The 15,990-nt window shown below is 51.8% G+C and overlaps 7 protein-coding genes across 7 annotated transcripts; 6 read left to right on the forward strand and 1 right to left on the reverse strand.

Annotated features, from left to right (window-relative positions):
* Window positions 1-40: 40 nt before the first annotated feature.
* On the forward strand, window positions 41-1,565 carry K460DRAFT_371256 (cytochrome P450; the record flags this gene model as incomplete). Its single annotated transcript, XM_040934315.1, has 2 exons — window positions 41-629; window positions 685-1,565. Coding segments are annotated over exons 1-2 (1,247 nt in total), but the record flags the coding sequence as incomplete, so codon positions are not given.
* Window positions 1,566-1,634: 69 nt separating this feature from the next.
* Window positions 1,635-1,973, forward strand: K460DRAFT_371258 (cytochrome P450; the record flags this gene model as incomplete). The annotated part of the gene is made up of 1 exon (XM_040934316.1): window positions 1,635-1,973. A coding segment is annotated over one exon (339 nt), but the record flags the coding sequence as incomplete, so codon positions are not given.
* Window positions 1,974-2,243: 270 nt separating this feature from the next.
* On the forward strand, window positions 2,244-4,987 carry K460DRAFT_371259 (uncharacterized protein). Its single transcript, XM_040934317.1, has one exon. It carries the CDS (start codon window positions 2,497-2,499, stop codon window positions 4,795-4,797), a length of 2,301 nt encoding a protein of 766 aa, XP_040783819.1. The 5' UTR covers window positions 2,244-2,496; the 3' UTR covers window positions 4,798-4,987.
* A 262-nt stretch (window positions 4,988-5,249) lies between these two features.
* K460DRAFT_410646 (mitochondrial DNA-directed RNA polymeras-like protein) lies at window positions 5,250-9,506 on the forward strand (the record flags this gene model as incomplete). The annotated part of the gene is made up of 1 exon (XM_040937397.1): window positions 5,250-9,506. One exon carries the CDS (start codon window positions 5,250-5,252, stop codon window positions 9,504-9,506), a length of 4,257 nt encoding a protein of 1,418 aa, XP_040783820.1.
* A 1,040-nt stretch (window positions 9,507-10,546) lies between these two features.
* Window positions 10,547-13,675, forward strand: K460DRAFT_322312 (uncharacterized protein). The gene is made up of 3 exons (XM_040930511.1): window positions 10,547-11,403; window positions 11,456-12,495; window positions 12,546-13,675. The coding sequence occupies exons 1-3, from the start codon at window positions 10,767-10,769 to the stop codon at window positions 13,488-13,490; spliced, it is 2,622 nt and encodes an 873-aa protein (XP_040783821.1). The 5' UTR covers window positions 10,547-10,766; the 3' UTR covers window positions 13,491-13,675.
* A 225-nt stretch (window positions 13,676-13,900) lies between these two features.
* On the forward strand, window positions 13,901-15,335 carry K460DRAFT_380957 (glycosyltransferase family 58 protein; the record flags this gene model as incomplete). Its single annotated transcript, XM_040935310.1, has 4 exons — window positions 13,901-14,021; window positions 14,077-14,321; window positions 14,387-14,665; window positions 14,718-15,335. The coding sequence occupies 4 exons, from the start codon at window positions 13,901-13,903 to the stop codon at window positions 15,333-15,335; spliced, it is 1,263 nt and encodes a 420-aa protein (XP_040783822.1).
* Window positions 15,336-15,357: 22 nt separating this feature from the next.
* On the reverse strand, window positions 15,358-15,845 carry K460DRAFT_295594 (nucleic acid-binding protein; the record flags this gene model as incomplete). The annotated part of the gene is made up of 2 exons (XM_040929577.1): window positions 15,358-15,457; window positions 15,535-15,845. The coding sequence occupies 2 exons, from the start codon at window positions 15,843-15,845 to the stop codon at window positions 15,358-15,360; spliced, it is 411 nt and encodes a 136-aa protein (XP_040783823.1).
* Between the last annotated feature and the right edge of the window lie 145 nt (window positions 15,846-15,990).

Below are 15,990 nucleotides of genomic sequence, written 5' to 3' on the forward strand. Positions count from 1 at the left end.
CTCCGCGATGACGCTTGTGTCTTTCCCCGCATTGGGCCGGGTACTACCAAAGCTGCAGTCGAAGTCTGGGGAAGGACGCGGAGGCGGAAAATATAGATAAAAGACTAATATGCACACAAGGTGCAGCAATGCGCCGAGGGATCTTCTTCTAGGTTCAATCTTTGTGTGGGACTTTTTAGTTGAGATTCAACCTAGTCGGTCTTTTATTGTATCACCACGAGTTTGGTTCAAGATCACACAGGAACAGGCATAGAGGCGACGCCATGATTTCGACAATCCTACCTTTCCTCTCTTCGCAAGCTGCGGACCACCCTCTTCGCTCTTTGCTACTGCTTTTGGTCGGCATACCCCTCACCTACGTCCTTGCCAACGAATATGTACGGTTCTCGCGCCGCATCAAAGGCTTCACAGGGCCTACCAATTGGCCTCTAGTTGGAAATATCCCAGACATCAAGTACAACGCTGCAGAGAAATATCGGGAATGGAGCAAGACATTTGGTGCTGTGTACCAAATACAACTCGGCAACGAGCCGGTCATTGTTGTGAATAGTGCGGAAGCGGCAAGGAAGATTTTTGGAGCGAATAGTCAGGCGTTGAGCTCGAGGCCGGTGTTCTGGACTTTTCACAAAGTAGGTCGCTGCTCTAATGCTGGCGACGTACAAGCTTGTTCACTGACAGATATAGGTACTCTCGAACACTGCCGGAACCACAATCGGTACCTCACCGTTCAATGACTCGCTCAAGCGCCGGCGAAAGGGTGCTGCATCTGCGCTCAATAAGCCCTCAATCGCCACGTACATTGACCACCTCGACCTGGAGACAAAAGAGTTCGTGAAGGACGGGTTCGAGTCTGGACGTGCTGGGACGGTGGGTGTCGATCCCATGCCCATGATCGAGCGTCTCTCCCTCTCGCTGGCATTGACACTGAATTGGGGAACGCGCATGGGCAGCCGGCAAGATCCCATGTTTCACGAGATCTGTGAGGTCGAAGCCGCCATCTCCAAGTTTCGCAGCACGACTGGAAACTTGCAGGACTACATTCCGGTCTTGAGGCTGAACCCATTCAGCTTTGGGACCCAGTCGGCAAAGGAGTATCGGAATCGGAGGGATGTCTATCTGACAAGACTCAATCGTGATCTGGACGACAGGATGGAGAAGGGTATCCACAAGCCGTGCATCCAAGCGAACATCATCCAGGATAAAGAAGCCGCCTTGAACAAGGAAGAATTGACGTCCATCAGCTTAACGATGCTTGCGGGAGGGTTGGACACCATCACCACGCTTGTACAGTGGAGTGTCGCGCTGCTGGCTCAGAGACCCGATATCCAGAACAAAGCCATCGAGGAGATTCGGAAGTTTTACACGGACGAGGAGCCGCTGGGCGATGCATATGACGACCAGAAGTGCCAGTATATTGTTGCTTTGGTGAGGGAATGTTTGCGCTTCTACACCGTCCTTAGACTGGCGCTCCCCCGCGCGACAGTGAAAGACGTCATGTATGAGGGCAGGCTGATTCCGGCTGGGAGCACGATATACCTCAATGCCTGGGCGTGCAATATGGGTAAGTCACTTCCCCTGCGTATCTCTCCTTGTGTCATCTTCTACTTGAGTGGCATCGCTTACCAAACACAGACCCGGCCGTCTGGCATGATGCAGAAGAATTCCGACCAGAACGCTGGTTAGAGCAACCCGACGCGCCACTCTTCACCTACGGTCTGGGATACCGCATGTGTGCTGGCTCGCTGCTGGCGAACCGCGAGTTGTACCTCGTCTTCTTGCGGGTACTAAACAGCTTCGAGCTTGTCCAGGATTCCGAGGTTGATGTACATCCAGTGCGAGGCAGCTCTGATCCAACGAGCTTGGTGACCATGTGTAGACACTACAAGGTCATCTTCAAGCCTAGGAATGAAAAGGCACTGCGTGAGGCATTAAAAGCGGCGGACGAGCGATTGGCGGAGCATGAGAAGGTGTGAGAGTTCGGTCTAGTGGACATTAAAGGCGTAACATTACCATCAATTTAGATATATTGCGTTAAGCCCCGCAAATTCCGTTGCAAAATTGTCCAACTGTATTGCCATCGCAGATTTGAGTGTAGGGCGAGCATCGACTAGCAGAGATAGGGATGAATCCGTTCGTGGATTGTGGTAGCTTTTGACGGATGAAGACGCAAGGGACTCGAAAGCGTGGCGTAGGTAGGCGAGCGGGACGGGCAGCGCAGGGATGCGCCTTCTGACATGGCGAAACAAGGGTCTTCGTTATATGCTCTTCCACATCGCCTTTGAGAGGCTCTTACACCCCCAGTAGACTTTGAGTCGTCACTATCTGTCCTGACGTTATTTGACTGTTCCCATCATTGCGCCGCAGTGCAGCGTAGAGTCTTTAGAGCACCGTCTACACGCTCCCTCGAATGCGCCTATAGCTCCCTTGCCGTTAACTGCACGTCGACCGCGACGCCGGGCCTCCATAAACGATAACGATGACTGAGCGGCCTTCCGCATGGTAGCAAAGAGCAGCACCACAGACCGTGGGTGGCTGCAGGAGAGCATGATTCGGGGCAGCATGCTGGGCAAGACGATGCTTCCTGGCGATGAAGAGCTGGGCAAAAAGGATGATGACCACAAATTCGCCGCGTCGCGACGGCCTTCATGGTCAATATGGAACCACACATTTCGTTGGAGACGGCGAAGAATATTGCTAGTGGTATTGGGCATATTTCTGGTCTATCTCTTCTTTCACAGCACCGGGGAACAATTCGCAGGACTGAGCCATGAAAGACAGCGATATCCGCTTGGACGGCCCATCATACCCAGCACATCCGATACGTACGAGAGACCGATCAGTGACGATGGCGAACCCACGGGACCGCCTCCGGGCATCCAGAAACCGAAACGCGGCGAAGCCATACCACACACGTACAACGGCCAAATTAGGTTCTTCCACCTCGCCAAAACGCTGCGCAAGTCAGCAGCGGACACGGATGGCTATGGGAAGCACAACCGAAACATCCTCTTCGCCGCATCGAACTTGAAGAGCGCATCTACGCTGCTGCCCATGATATGCGAAATGTCAAAGTGGCGCCGAAATCACGTACACGTAGCTTTCATGGGAAGGGAGGATATACCACTGGAGGATCTGTTGGAGATAAATGGGATAGACAAAAGCAAGTGCCCGGCCTTCTGGCATGATGCACGGCCGGACTATACAGAGTACAGCGACGACGCTCGAGCCGAATTAGCAGTAAAGGGAGCTTTGAGGTACATTCATAGCTTTTTGCACCCGCAGGCCGCCATTATGGATGACTCTCTGGTAGAGGATGCCTCCTTTGCTAAGGGTGTACGAGACAAGACAGAGAAGGTTGGTATACCTCTCATCGAGGTGCCCAAAGATAGATCGGAGGACCTGATGTGGATTACGAGACTGGATGCAGGGTCCCTCAAAAATTGGCACAACCCAACTGTAGATATCTTGATACAGGTGCCGCCAGACTCGTCAAGCGTGCTGCGGCTACTCAAGTCGATCAAAGATGCCGACTACAGCGGACTGAAGCCGCCTCGGATCACGCTCGAGCTCCCCGCGGAACTGGATAAATCCGTCAAACAATACCTAGAGAGGTTCAAGTGGCCTTCACACAATAGCAAACTCATAGCAGGCAATAGCCTGACTATCAGACGACGCATCTCGAATCACCGCGCGACCCAAGAGGACTCTGCAATGCGGTTTCTAGAGTTGTTCTATCCTATCAGCACTGTGAATTCCCATTTACTATTGCTCTCGCCGCAAGCCCAGTTATCCCCACAGTACTTGCACTTCGTAAAGTACGCGTTGCTTGAATACAAGTACTCGACCTTCGGCGAAGATGATCAGCGCAACCTGATGGGGTTGAGCCTGGAGCAGCCCTCTGTTCTCCTCGATGGCCAGACCAAATTGACCCTTCCAACTGTCGACAACATGCACACAGACCGGTACAAAAAGCTGTACCCCAACATCCGAAACGCGCCTTTCCTTTGGCAAGCCCCCAACAGCCATGCGACTCTTTTCTTAGGCGGCAAATGGGCAGAACTACACTCATTTCTCGGCAACCGTGTGGTGAAGCGCCAGAAATCGTCGAATGCAGCTTCCCGAACAAAATTGGTGTCTGAAACGCTTCCAGCGTGGACGGAGTACATGCTCGAGTTTATGCGAGCGCGGGGTTACGCACTGCTCTATCCCGCTTCCATGCCCACCGCTCTAGTCACGGTTCATAACGAGCTGTATCATGCCCCAGAAGAATTCCTGCCTGAGCCATTAAAGAGAGCAGGACCTCTCGTAACACCAGACATTCCAGACGAGCCCTTTCTACGCGTCAACGAAGCTCCACAAACGCCGAAAAATCCGGAACCGCCCGTCATACCTGGATCGCAGCCGCTACATATGGCTCTGCCATTCAATGGCGATCTTCCTGAAATACCCCACCTGCCGCAGCTGCTCTATAACGGCAACACGATTAAGCCTGCGAACGTTTCCTCTATCGCAAGAGAGTTTGCCAACAAGTTCCGCGAAGAGATTGGAGGATGCACAATACCCAAGGGCAAGCATCGCAAAGTCATTACAGGGGAAGCTGGTGATCTTTTCTGCTTTGGCGATGAAGACCAAGGCGATTGGGAAGACGATCCATCAGAGGAAGTGGAGATGTTTGAAGCGCCGGTCGACGACGCATATCAGAGGCGGATTGCAGACGAGTCGTCTACGGCTTCTGCTGCTGCTACTAATTCAAGGAATAAGACGGCTACGAGAGCAACGATTGAAGCAGATGACTAGTAGGCCGCAATCTAAGAATGTATCTTTTGGGCTCAGGCTTGGACTCGAAGCTCTAGAAATTTAAGGCGCATTGAGGGGCGGGTTTTTGTTTGGCTCTTTTGCTCTTGACCTGCCGAGAGGGCACACATTTTCAATAGGGTAGATACTGAGGTACGATGAAAGAGCTTACCTTAGTAATGGCACATCTGTGAATGCTTTGACATGACTCGCGGGTGATTCGCTGTGGCAAAGACTTTTCCAGAAGCCCTGCAGATCACGTGATGTGCAAAGCTGCGCTAACCTACAAGGGTGGAAGTGCAGGCCGAACATTTTGCAAATGTCGGCCTCCCTGGAATGTTCCCACTAACCAGTCTCGCGCGTGTGTGAAGCTACTTTCTTTCTTTTGCTCGCGTTTGTAGCATCTTGCCTTGCTTTCTTCTATTACATTTAATATCCCACCCATATTCGCCGAAATGCTCGCGCGAGCAGCACGGCGGAAGCTTCGCAAAGACGCCTTCAGGACACCCACGACCCTCTCGGATCAATTGACGCTACCATGGCTCTGTCCAGCGCAGCTACGAAGAGCATCGAATGCCGCGACGATAAATATGAAGACATACGATTCGAAAAGACAGCGGAGACCGTCGCTTTCATCACGGCATGACACACGCTCACTCGCCACGGCCGCCGAATTACAACCCGCCCCCGCTTCATTACCTTATGATCCCTTCTCGCATGCCTGGGACTATAAAGTACAATCACCAGAGCTTTCCCTGCTGGAGCGCTGGGACACGGCGAACCCGCTCATAGTTAAAGAAGTTCAGCTTCCACCTGTAGTACGCGCGACCTATGGCATGGGCGCTAATCCGGTCGAGCTCCATCAGAATCTATATGCCTGCTTGCGAGTTGGCCGGATGGATCGTGCGGCAATTATTATTCAGCGTCTCACCTCTGTATACCATCCATCTGCGCCTGAGGTGGTGGATGCGCACAATGTCTACTTACAGACGCTAGCTGAGCTGTCGCAGCAGGATCCCAAGCCCGACTCGATGGCCAGTATTGAGAAATGGTACGAAACACAAATGATTCGCAAAAACATTGAGCCAAATGCGCAGACTTTCGTCACATTGGTCCGAGCAGCGATGAACTTACTCGACGAAGATGCGCGGGAGGATGCAGTAAGGAGATTTCTCGCTATGGCGCACGAGTACGGACCGGAAGTCGTAGACGACATCAATGGATCACCAGACTTCTCCGACGAAGAGTGGGACATGCTAATTCGCCTACAACCGGAAGCATACGAAGAGCCGCCAACCGTGGAAGAAGTACAAAATCTGCACGTCAGCACCCCTGCCGGACGCAAGAATCTCATTGATCATGGGTTGGTATCGCTTCCCCATGAAACCATCAAACCTGTGCCGCAGAAGGGTGTGGGCCTAGACTCGCTGAAGCAAGCACTGGCAATGTTTGAAACGACTGGAAGCGTCCCATACCCACACGATATGGAAGGCACACAGGAAGAGAAGGACCATGCGTACGCGTATGCCCGGCAGCTGCGCATGGAGCAGGATGCTATGGAGGCCGCCGTGGATAGGTGGAAACACGAGGACGAGAAGCTACAAGACATAGGCATTCATGGCGTGTTGAATACCAAGCCCGTTCAAGCCATGATGTACAGCTGGTACTCCGCACTGGTGCCGCTTTTTAAGCAGCAAATCGAGCGCACGAGAAAGATTCTTAGCGCACCCTTGACGGACAACAAACGCGATGACGCACACGGATACGGAGCCTGGTTAGAGAGATGCAAACCTGAAACTCTTGCAGCCATCACTGTTGCTCGCTCAGTTCAATCCTGTGTAAGGGGCAAAAGCGATTCTAGTTCCCCTCTCAAGACTTCGACTCTATCTATTGCTATCGGTTCAGACATCCACGAACATTTCAGGGCGGACGCTCAAGCTCGCCAGGAGGCGTTCTTGAAGAAGCAGCGGAAACAAACACGTATTGAATTAGTCGACAAATTATCCAAGACCAAGACCACTTCAACCACATCACCGAGCAAACCAAATGTCGTTCCGATCGCCTTTGATGCGGCTGACATGCCTCTCTCCATAAAGACAAAGATTGGAGCGCTATGCCTTGAACTTTTGCTCAAGTCAGCAACAATGAAGGTGACGGCAGATGACCCGAAAACGGGAAAGCAAGTATCCACCACTATGGCTGCATTTCATCACCAAGTCTCGTACCACCAGGGCAAAAAGCTTGGTTCCATAGTCCCGCATCATGAATTGATGACCAAGCTACGGACTGAATCCGTTCATAGCATCCAAACTGTTAGACTACCCATGGTGGTTGAGCCGAAGGCTTGGCTAAGCTTCGAAGACGGGGGTTATTACACGTCTCCGCAAAAGGTCGTACGCCAAAAAAGCGGTGATACCGCACAGCGAGTGTACGCCCAGTCTGCTATTGACAATGGCGACATGAACAAGGTTCTCGCGGGACTGGATGTACTCGGACGGGTGCCCTGGCAGGTCAACGCCCCTGTTTATGACGTCATGGCTCGGGTCTGGAACTCCGGTCAGGGTATTGGGGGTCTAATTGGGGAAGACACTGGCTTAGAGCGCCCCCAGGAGCCACCTGCAGATGCTACGTATCAAGAGCGCGCACGATGGGGCAAAGAGATGCGAGAATACGACAATCTGAGGAGTGGTTATCATTCACAACGATGCTTCCAAAATTTCCAGTTGGAAACAGCAAAATCATTTCTCAACGAGAAAAGGTTCTACTTCCCGCACAGCGTCGACTTCCGAGGTCGAGCGTATCCGATACCCCCTATCCTCAACCATATTGGATCCGATTTATCAAGAGGTCTTCTCAAGTTTGCACATGGCAAGGAGCTTGGTACGGTCGGATTGCAATGGCTCAAAATCCATCTTGCCAATCTCTACGGGTATGACAAAGCTAGTCTGCGGGAGCGAGAACAATTTGCCATGGATAACATCGGCGCGATTTACGATTCGGCTACTAATCCATTAGAAGGCCAGCGTTGGTGGGCCAAGGCCGAAGACCCATGGCAGTGTCTGGCTTGCTGCATGGAGCTGAAGAGCGCCCTTGACTCACCCGATCCTACACGCTTTGTCTCTCAACTACCGGTACATCAAGACGGAACCTGTAATGGACTCCAGCATTATGCCGCTTTAGGAGGCGACCACGCAGGTGCCCGTCAGGTCAACCTTGAGCCGTCTAATCGACCCCAGGATATCTACACTGGCGTTGCTGAACTGGTCAAGGAAATGGTCGCAAAGGAGGCCGCTGAAGGCCTACCATATGCCACCTTTGTCAATGGTCACATCACTCGAAAGGTTGTCAAGCGAACGGTCATGACCAATGTCTACGGGGTCACATTCATGGGGGCGAAGCAACAGGTTCAAGACGAGCTGCAACACATTTTCCCCAATTTCAAGGAAACCGAGACAATTCGATCCTTATCTCCGGTTGCACTGTATGTTGCATACAAAATCTTCAACGCGCTTGGCAAGATCTTCAACGGCGCCCAGGGAATCCAGTATTGGCTTGGTGAATGTGGTGACCGCATTACGACCTCTCTCACCGCTGAGCAAGTTAGGAATATTCAAAGACGATTCGAAGGGGAGGCGGGTACCCCATATGATTCCAAGTACCAAGCGCCGAAGAAGCTCAATGCGACAGCGATGAATAAAATGAATAAGGACATGGAGGCCTTTACAACTAGTATCATCTGGACTACGCCACTCAAGATGCCCATCGTCCAGCCATATCGTAAGGATACTATCCAGAAGATCAGAACAAAGATTCAGGATATCACCGTTGCGAAAAGATCGCAGTCGGACGTTGTCGACAAGCGCAAGCAGCTCCAAGCGTTCCCTCCGAACTTCATTCACTCACTGGATGCGACGCATATGATTCTTTCGGCACTGAAGTGCAGTGAGATGGGTCTTGATTTCGCCGCTGTACATGACAGTTTCTGGACACACGCGTCCGACATTCCGAACTTGAACGCCATCCTCCGTGACGCCTTTGTCCGTATGCACTCGGAAGACATTATCGGTCGCCTGGCTGCCGAATTCGCAACGCGCTATGCAGGCGCAATGCATCGCGCGAGCATTCTCGCCTCTTCAGAAGTCGGCCGGAAAATCAACAAGTGGCGATGGCAACATCGCAAACTCGCCGGCAAAACTCTTAAGAACACTGAAACCCGCCAAGGAGATGCGAGCTTCGAGGAGGTCGCGCTTGAAGCCCAGAGACAAGAGCTACTAAAGAGCGAAGACCCACAAGAGAGGAAGAAGGGCGAAGAGATGGTAACACCAACACGCATTTGGCTCGAGAACCAGGATCCCAAGGCATTTTCCTCGTTCCGTCTCAGTCTTATTGGTGAGACCAAGGACAAACAGTCGAGAGACAGGCAAGAGGAGATCAAGGATAAGGTTCTCAGCGCCGAGGCAGACGCCGTGAACAGCGATTCCACAGAGGCAGTGTCCAGAATCGAATCGACTCTGACTGTCGAAGAGGATCTTGAAGTCGACGGTAACCCACCCAACAAATTCGGCATCACGGAGCAAAAGAAGTCGGCATCCCGTATCGCCGCCGACAAAGGATTAGTCCAAGTCTGGATTCCCCTCACGTTCCCGCCTGTGCCGGAGAAGGGCGACTGGGACGTCTCGCGACTCATGGAGAGTAAATACTTCTTCTCATGACTCAGCCCTGCTTTGCGTGGTGACGCGGAACGAGAGTACTTCTCTCCAACCAAGGAGTGGCCTATCACCGCCACGCCTAAAGTGAAGCGCATAGGTCTTCTAGGCCATTTGCGGAGAGGTTGGGACGTCGAACTTAGTCCATTGGCATTTTGGAGGTTGGAAAACCTGGGCAGTTCGACGGTGGAAGGGAGAATACGGAAAGAGGGTGAGAAAAGGGGCCGGAAGATAAAGAGACTCTGGGATTGAAAAGTATCATGGTCTAAGCGTGGAGCTAGGTGTTTGCGGTATCTGTGCGCTATTTGGTCAGTTGTTTTTTGCGGATCATTTGCATTGCAGGGTGTTTGATGGCTAAAAGGTAGCTTCGGCACGACGTCTCTGCTATAATTGTAGAAGAGGAGGCTTGCGGGCTTTACCTCATTGTATATCTATGTACCTATCATGTTCACTCATCCAACTTAAGAGTTATGCGTTTTATTGTAGGAAGCTTTGTGCCAGAGAGATCGAATGGGCATTAGTACGATATCGAAGAACTGTCTTTCACGTGCTCTTTCTGTGCCTCATTTTGATCTTCTGTGGCTGTGATGATACATCGGGCTGTGTGTGACCTTGGCGAAGCCGAGGTTAACGCTGGAATTAGAACCACGAATGGACTAACGGAATGCACGCTATGTAGATAGATGATTGAGGTATCACTAGATCACTGTAAGCCTACGAGCTTCGTGAGCATCATGGCATTCGGTTATAAATCTAGAGTGAGAAGTGATAAGAGATCTCAAGGGTCTTTGAGCCTACGCCCTTGGCGCTTACATGAATAGCTCCCACACCTCGACTCCGCCCTAGTCCACCACGAACACACGCATTACTCTGATGCGCCGTTGGCGACCGCAAGTGTCTTGTCAGCAATGACGCGATTTGCTTATTCGCGCTCAGGTAAAAACCACGATGCTTTGCCGGAAAGCTACTAGAGGAGGCATGTGGTACAAAAGGCAATACAAGTGCGACATGAGCAATCTGATTCTCACCGGACAATGAGGCTCAAGTACTGCTTTTGGGGAGGCCGTCCCGCAATATCCCACGATACGGATCAACGATTGGGTGTAACATTAACCAGGCAACCGCCGCGAAAGATACGGGGTGGCGCCCCCAATCTTGGTATGGGCTGCAGGACACGATAAAGCCGAGGCTCCCGCTCCATGTACGCTAAATTTCAAAGTCCCTACGTTATCTCAGCCTTGTCTTTTTTACGTCTCTTCAGTGGCGATGAAAATTGACTTGAAAGAATGCGGCCAAAGGTTTTCCGCAAACACGACTGAAGGCGAAGCGCTGCGTTTGCGATATGGCTGGCATGGCCCGCTAGTCGGCATTGCATACAACAGCTCGTCGCAGATCTCAAGAGAAGGATGCCTGAAGGTCTGCGGAAATGGAATCGATACCTACCCTTGGAGTGAGGTTTCCAGCACCATTACTACATGGATTTTACCGGTTGTTGGCACTCTTCTCCAAGCTCCGTTTGAAAGCAACGCGACGAAACGTACGTTTCTTGCCATCTCGCGTTGGGTGGGTTCGCCCATCGCCTCGCTGTCCTACGTACTATGGAACATCAAAGTATCCGCAAAGGCCGCCTTGATGGTCGATATGGCTGTCAAGTACGATGAAACGCCAGATCGCAGGACTGATTTCGGCAGTATGAGAGATTCGATGTATCTCTTGTTGGCGATGAATCAGTACACGCTAAAGCAGACACCCGCCTTGAGGGAGAAAGAAGCGGAAGGGTTACTCCGCATTGTGCTGTTTAGCAAAGATTTGAAGTTGACAGATACGGATAAGACACTGCGTCAGATGCGGCGCATTTTGGCTCGAGAAGTGCGTGAGATGAGGAGACGGGGCGCAGTGCCAGGTATGCAGGTCTAAACTATGGCAGATCTACACGATTTCTAACCGACCTACAGTCTTCGTATCAATTATGTGGTTCTTGTTTGCCTTCGCCCTCTCAATACAAGCGGCTTTCGGTGACCTCGGTCAGAACACGACAGCCCACGACCTAGCACTAGGCTGCTTGCTCGCCTGGTTTCCAATCTTGATCATGGGATCCGTCGTTGACCGTAACCCTATCGCGGCGGAAGCGATTCGGAAGAAGCTGAATGCGCTGGTCGATCATGTGCGTCACGCTCTACGCGATGAGCGACATCGCAATGAATTCGTCGATACATTCCAGGATCAGCCCGAATTCGACCAGCTGAACGTTTGGGTCGATAACGTTGCAAACAAAGGCGAGGATATGTACGACTTCTTCGGTGACTTTGCAGGTCAAGCACGAGTCAGATGGCATTACGGTGCTGCTCATCCTATCCTGTGCGATATCGAAAACTGCTACATTGCCGACAAAGGTCGCAACTGGCTTGCCAACGAGAAAGAAGCGCGCGTCAACCTTGTCATAGGGCCAGTCAATGATGAAGGGCTCGTTTGGTTTGACATTCGCGAATTCTGGCAGGTCGCAAGCGCAATCATCATTGTTGCTGCCAGCTGCGGCGGCGCTTTCATCTTGAGTTTCTTCACGCCCACTGTTGGGCTGGGGTGTCGTAGTGGGGGTTACACGATCTTCTTCACCGTTGCGTTTGGACTGCTGTTCTTTGAGATGACCGTCTGGCTCATCCTCTCGCCTTACGAAGTGGAACCACCCTGGCTGGTTAGGACAACCACACTACTTCACAACCATACTACATTCAACCGATGGGAAGGTGATGCACATGATAAGTGGAATCACTTGAAAAGAAGAGTGTCCAGCTTTTTGGATAAGACGCAGGGGTTATTTGTTCGCTGCATTGTTGGCCTTGCACTTTTATATCCGTGGAATGATAAGGCGGCTGTGAGAGAAAGAGTCGCGAGCGCCCTTCGCGGTGTGTTCAGAAACGTGGGGGCAATGAGTCTACAGAGAAAATGGGAAGTTTTCTTCTTCAGACCTGTTGAGATATTTAACGCTATTTGGTTGGTAAGCTTCAAGTTGAAACCCATCTCCCACCAGACGACTAACTATATCAGGTTTACATTGTCCTTGCCCAGACCTTCGGCTGGTACAAGACATGCGATTGTATCACATCGAACTGGGGTGGCGCTGGTGGCTACCTAGACTTCAGCGTGCAGGACACCTCGAATAGCAGATGGGTGCTTTGGTACTGGACATCAGGGACTGTATTGACATCGACGGTTATGTGGCTTTCCATATTCTACATTACAGTCGAATGGTGTCAGCAGTCCTTCCTATCGACTGAAGACTACAAGGAGGCCATGGACGGTTTACGCAAAACACGAATGTACAGACACTGGAGCTTTCCCGTGCGCTGGCTTTCTCGACAGCTCTCGCGGTGGACATTGGACCCGATGGAGAAGCTCGCCGTTCTCGTTGGGCTTGTCAAGAAGCCCCAAAAAACGCTGCTCTGGACCAAAGGTCATAAATGGGATCCTGTTGTTCCGCAGGCAAAGGCGATGGTACCCGCCCAAATCAACCCATCTCCATATATTGAGCTCACAGACTATTCTACCACCGCACCGCATATGGATACACATATTCACGATACGCCCGCAATGGCACATTCTCTGTTCCCGCCAGCGATTCCCACGCGCCGGCCTCGTAATGAAAGCGATGCATCGCTACTTCCACCAAGCCGTACAAGCGACGATTCCTCGTCGCCGCTCATACAACGCCCATCAGAGGCACACCACCAGCGCGTAGATTCCGAGGGTCGTCGTAGCGGCGAAGGTCGTGTCAGCTTCGGAGAGACGTGGTCTCCTGCGACCCCGGCCGACGCAAGACCAGCGTATGGTGGGGGGCTTGGTGCTGATGCAACGGTGCACAGTAGGCAAGGCTATCAGCGTGCAAACTCTGACCCTGGGAGCCTACCTGTTGATATTGCGGAAATGGCGCAGAGCGGTCTAGTCATTCATTTTCGCAATCCAGATCCAGACCTAGAAAGGGGTCCATTGTAGGGATTACAAACAGAATTTCCACTTATATGATATGGGGCTCGCGATCCGTTTTGTTCTTATGATGCATATGTGTACGTGATGTTATCATGCGAGCGCGTAGTTCAGGAGAAGCTACCTCAAGTACAGCTATAGTGCAAAAATCTAGAGATCATCTTCGCTACGAATATATTCAAACAACCAGATTCTTACAGGGAAAGCGTAACCGAGGAGCCTGCAGGGCCCAATCACCCAATATAGACTCGAGCCACTACCCAAAACATCGTACGAACCAATAATGCCTGAAACCGTTCCTGATGTGAAAGTCTGTCTTGAAACCTCAGCAGCCCCGTGACCACGTGATCGCGACGTGTCCTATATCACCAACGCTAATCCCCCATCACCAAACCCATCAAACAGCAACGTACGCCGCCATGTCACTCATACGGCAAGCGCTGGATATCGCATACAATCCCGAACACACAAAATGGTTAACGCCGCTGCTTCTCGTCGCCGACGCAGCGCTCTGTGGCGTGATAATAGACAAGATACCCTGTACGCGCTCTCGCACACGTCTAATTAACACCCTGCTAACAATGCGTGCGGACAGACACGGAAATCGACTGGACGACATACATGCAGCATATAGCCATCTACCTCAAGGGTGAAAGAGACTACGAGAAGATTTCAGGCTCAACGGGTCCGCTTGTGTATCCTGGCGCGCATGTGTGGATCTACAAGCATTTGTACCGGATTACCGATGAAGGGCGGAATATCCAGCTTGCGCAGTATATTTTTGCTCTGGTGTATCTTGTTACGCTGGGGCTTGTGATTCAATGTTATCGAAAGGCCAAGGTATGTTCTGATCCACGCGTTCATCTCATCTTTCATGGGAGATAGAGAGGGCTAATGGAGTGTAGGTCCCGCCATATGTGCTTCCAATGCTTGTCATGTCGAAGCGCTTGCATAGCATCTTCGTGCTGCGCTGCTTCAATGATTGCTTTGCTGTCCTGGGACTGTGGGCGGCGATCTATTGTTACCAGAGGAACCAATGGCATATTGGAAGCGTGTTTTACGCTACGGGTCTGAATGTGAAGATGAGTCTGCTTTTGCCGTTGCCTGCGATCGGCATCTTGATGGTGCAGAAGGTGGGCGGGAGAGAGGCGCTCACGCAGGCTATGATCATTGCACAAGTCTCGGTATGTCCCCCACACAGCATATCTTGGGTATGTTTGTTCTGATTGACTATAGGTTCTATATGGGTATCCATTCCGCAAACGAGCGCCATCTTACTTTTCTCGCGCTTTCGAGCTTAGTAGAGTCTTCCTCTACAAATGGACTGTAAACTGGCGCTTCATCCCGGAATCCACCTTCCTCTCCAAGCCCTTCGCCCTCGGCCTTCTCGCCATTCATGTCGGTCTGCTCCTCTGGTATGCCAAAACGCGCTGGATCAAACCATCCAAACGCGATTTCCGCGGATTCCTCAAACTAGCAATTCCGGCAGCGGAGCCTAGGGATCAAGACGATATAGCGCGTAGGATTACCCCAGATTTCATCATGACGACTATCCTAAGCGCGACGACTATTGGTATGTTGTGCGCTAGGTCGCTACACTATCAGTTCTTTGCGTATCTTGCCTGGACAACGCCGTTCCTACTGTGGAAAGCAGGCTTCCATCCCGTCGTTCAATATGCGTTGTGGGGCGCGCAAGAGTGGGCATGGAATGTGTATCCAAGTACAGCTGTCAGCTCGGCGACAGTTGTAGCGGTGTTGGCAGCAACGGCCGCGGGCTCGTGGTGGGGAACGAGGAATGAGTACGAGGGCGCGATGAAGGGTATTATCGAAGAGGACCATGAACACAAGGAGTGATCTGGGCGAGCATATTCGGTGCTCACTCTTCGTCCGAATCGACAGGCGGCATCTTTCCGACGGTAGATTCCTCTTCGTCGCTATCCTCGACGTACGTGGACTTCTTTGCAAACTCTTTGGGCCTGTAACAACTCAGCACACTGTACAATAGACCGCACGATACCCTATAAGCTTGGAGATCATATAGAATTACACATACCAGTAGCTCATCTTTCTCCACGCCTTCTCATCGCGAACCACATTCACGATCTCTCCATCGAGCTTGTTCTCCCTATCCGCCAGCCCCGACGTGTCTACAACTACATAACTACCCCGCTTTATCCATACCGTCGATCGGAATTTCGCTTCTAGTTCTGCGAGGACTGCCTTGCCGTCGGGTAGCTCAGCGTTGTAGAGATTCTTGCCTTCCGCTTTTGTGATACGCGCGATGCGATGCGCAGGAGGGAGCGTATCGGGCGGTGTGATGGTGTCTTCTATGGTTGCGAGGACGATGCGCTTCGGTCGTGCCATCTTTGGGTGTTGGATGTGGAGGAGATGTACGCAATTTGTTGATATTCCGCTGGTGTTTTGGAGGGGTCGACGAAGATTCAATTGGGAAAGAGTTGCCGAGCCACGGAAGGAAATTCCTCCCGCCCACCCTCGCAACTTGGGCCCC

This window comes from Cucurbitaria berberidis, assembly GCF_010015615.1.
Source record: "Cucurbitaria berberidis CBS 394.84 unplaced genomic scaffold K460scaffold_6, whole genome shotgun sequence".
Lineage (NCBI taxonomy): Eukaryota > Fungi > Ascomycota > Dothideomycetes > Pleosporales > Cucurbitariaceae > Cucurbitaria > Cucurbitaria berberidis.

Excerpts from the sequence above, each read along its gene's own strand:
- K460DRAFT_322312 (XM_040930511.1), top strand. The coding sequence starts at position 10,767 with ATGAAAATTGACTTGAAAGAATGCGGCCAAAGGTTTTCCGCAAACACG. Across the intron at positions 11,404-11,455 it reads GAGACGGGGCGCAGTGCCAG|TCTTCGTATCAATTATGTGG; the intron begins GTATGCAGGTCT and ends ACCGACCTACAG. Across the intron at positions 12,496-12,545 it reads TATTTAACGCTATTTGGTTG|GTTTACATTGTCCTTGCCCA; the intron begins GTAAGCTTCAAG and ends TAACTATATCAG.
- K460DRAFT_371259 (XM_040934317.1), top strand. The coding sequence starts at position 2,497 with ATGGTAGCAAAGAGCAGCACCACAGACCGTGGGTGGCTGCAGGAGAGC.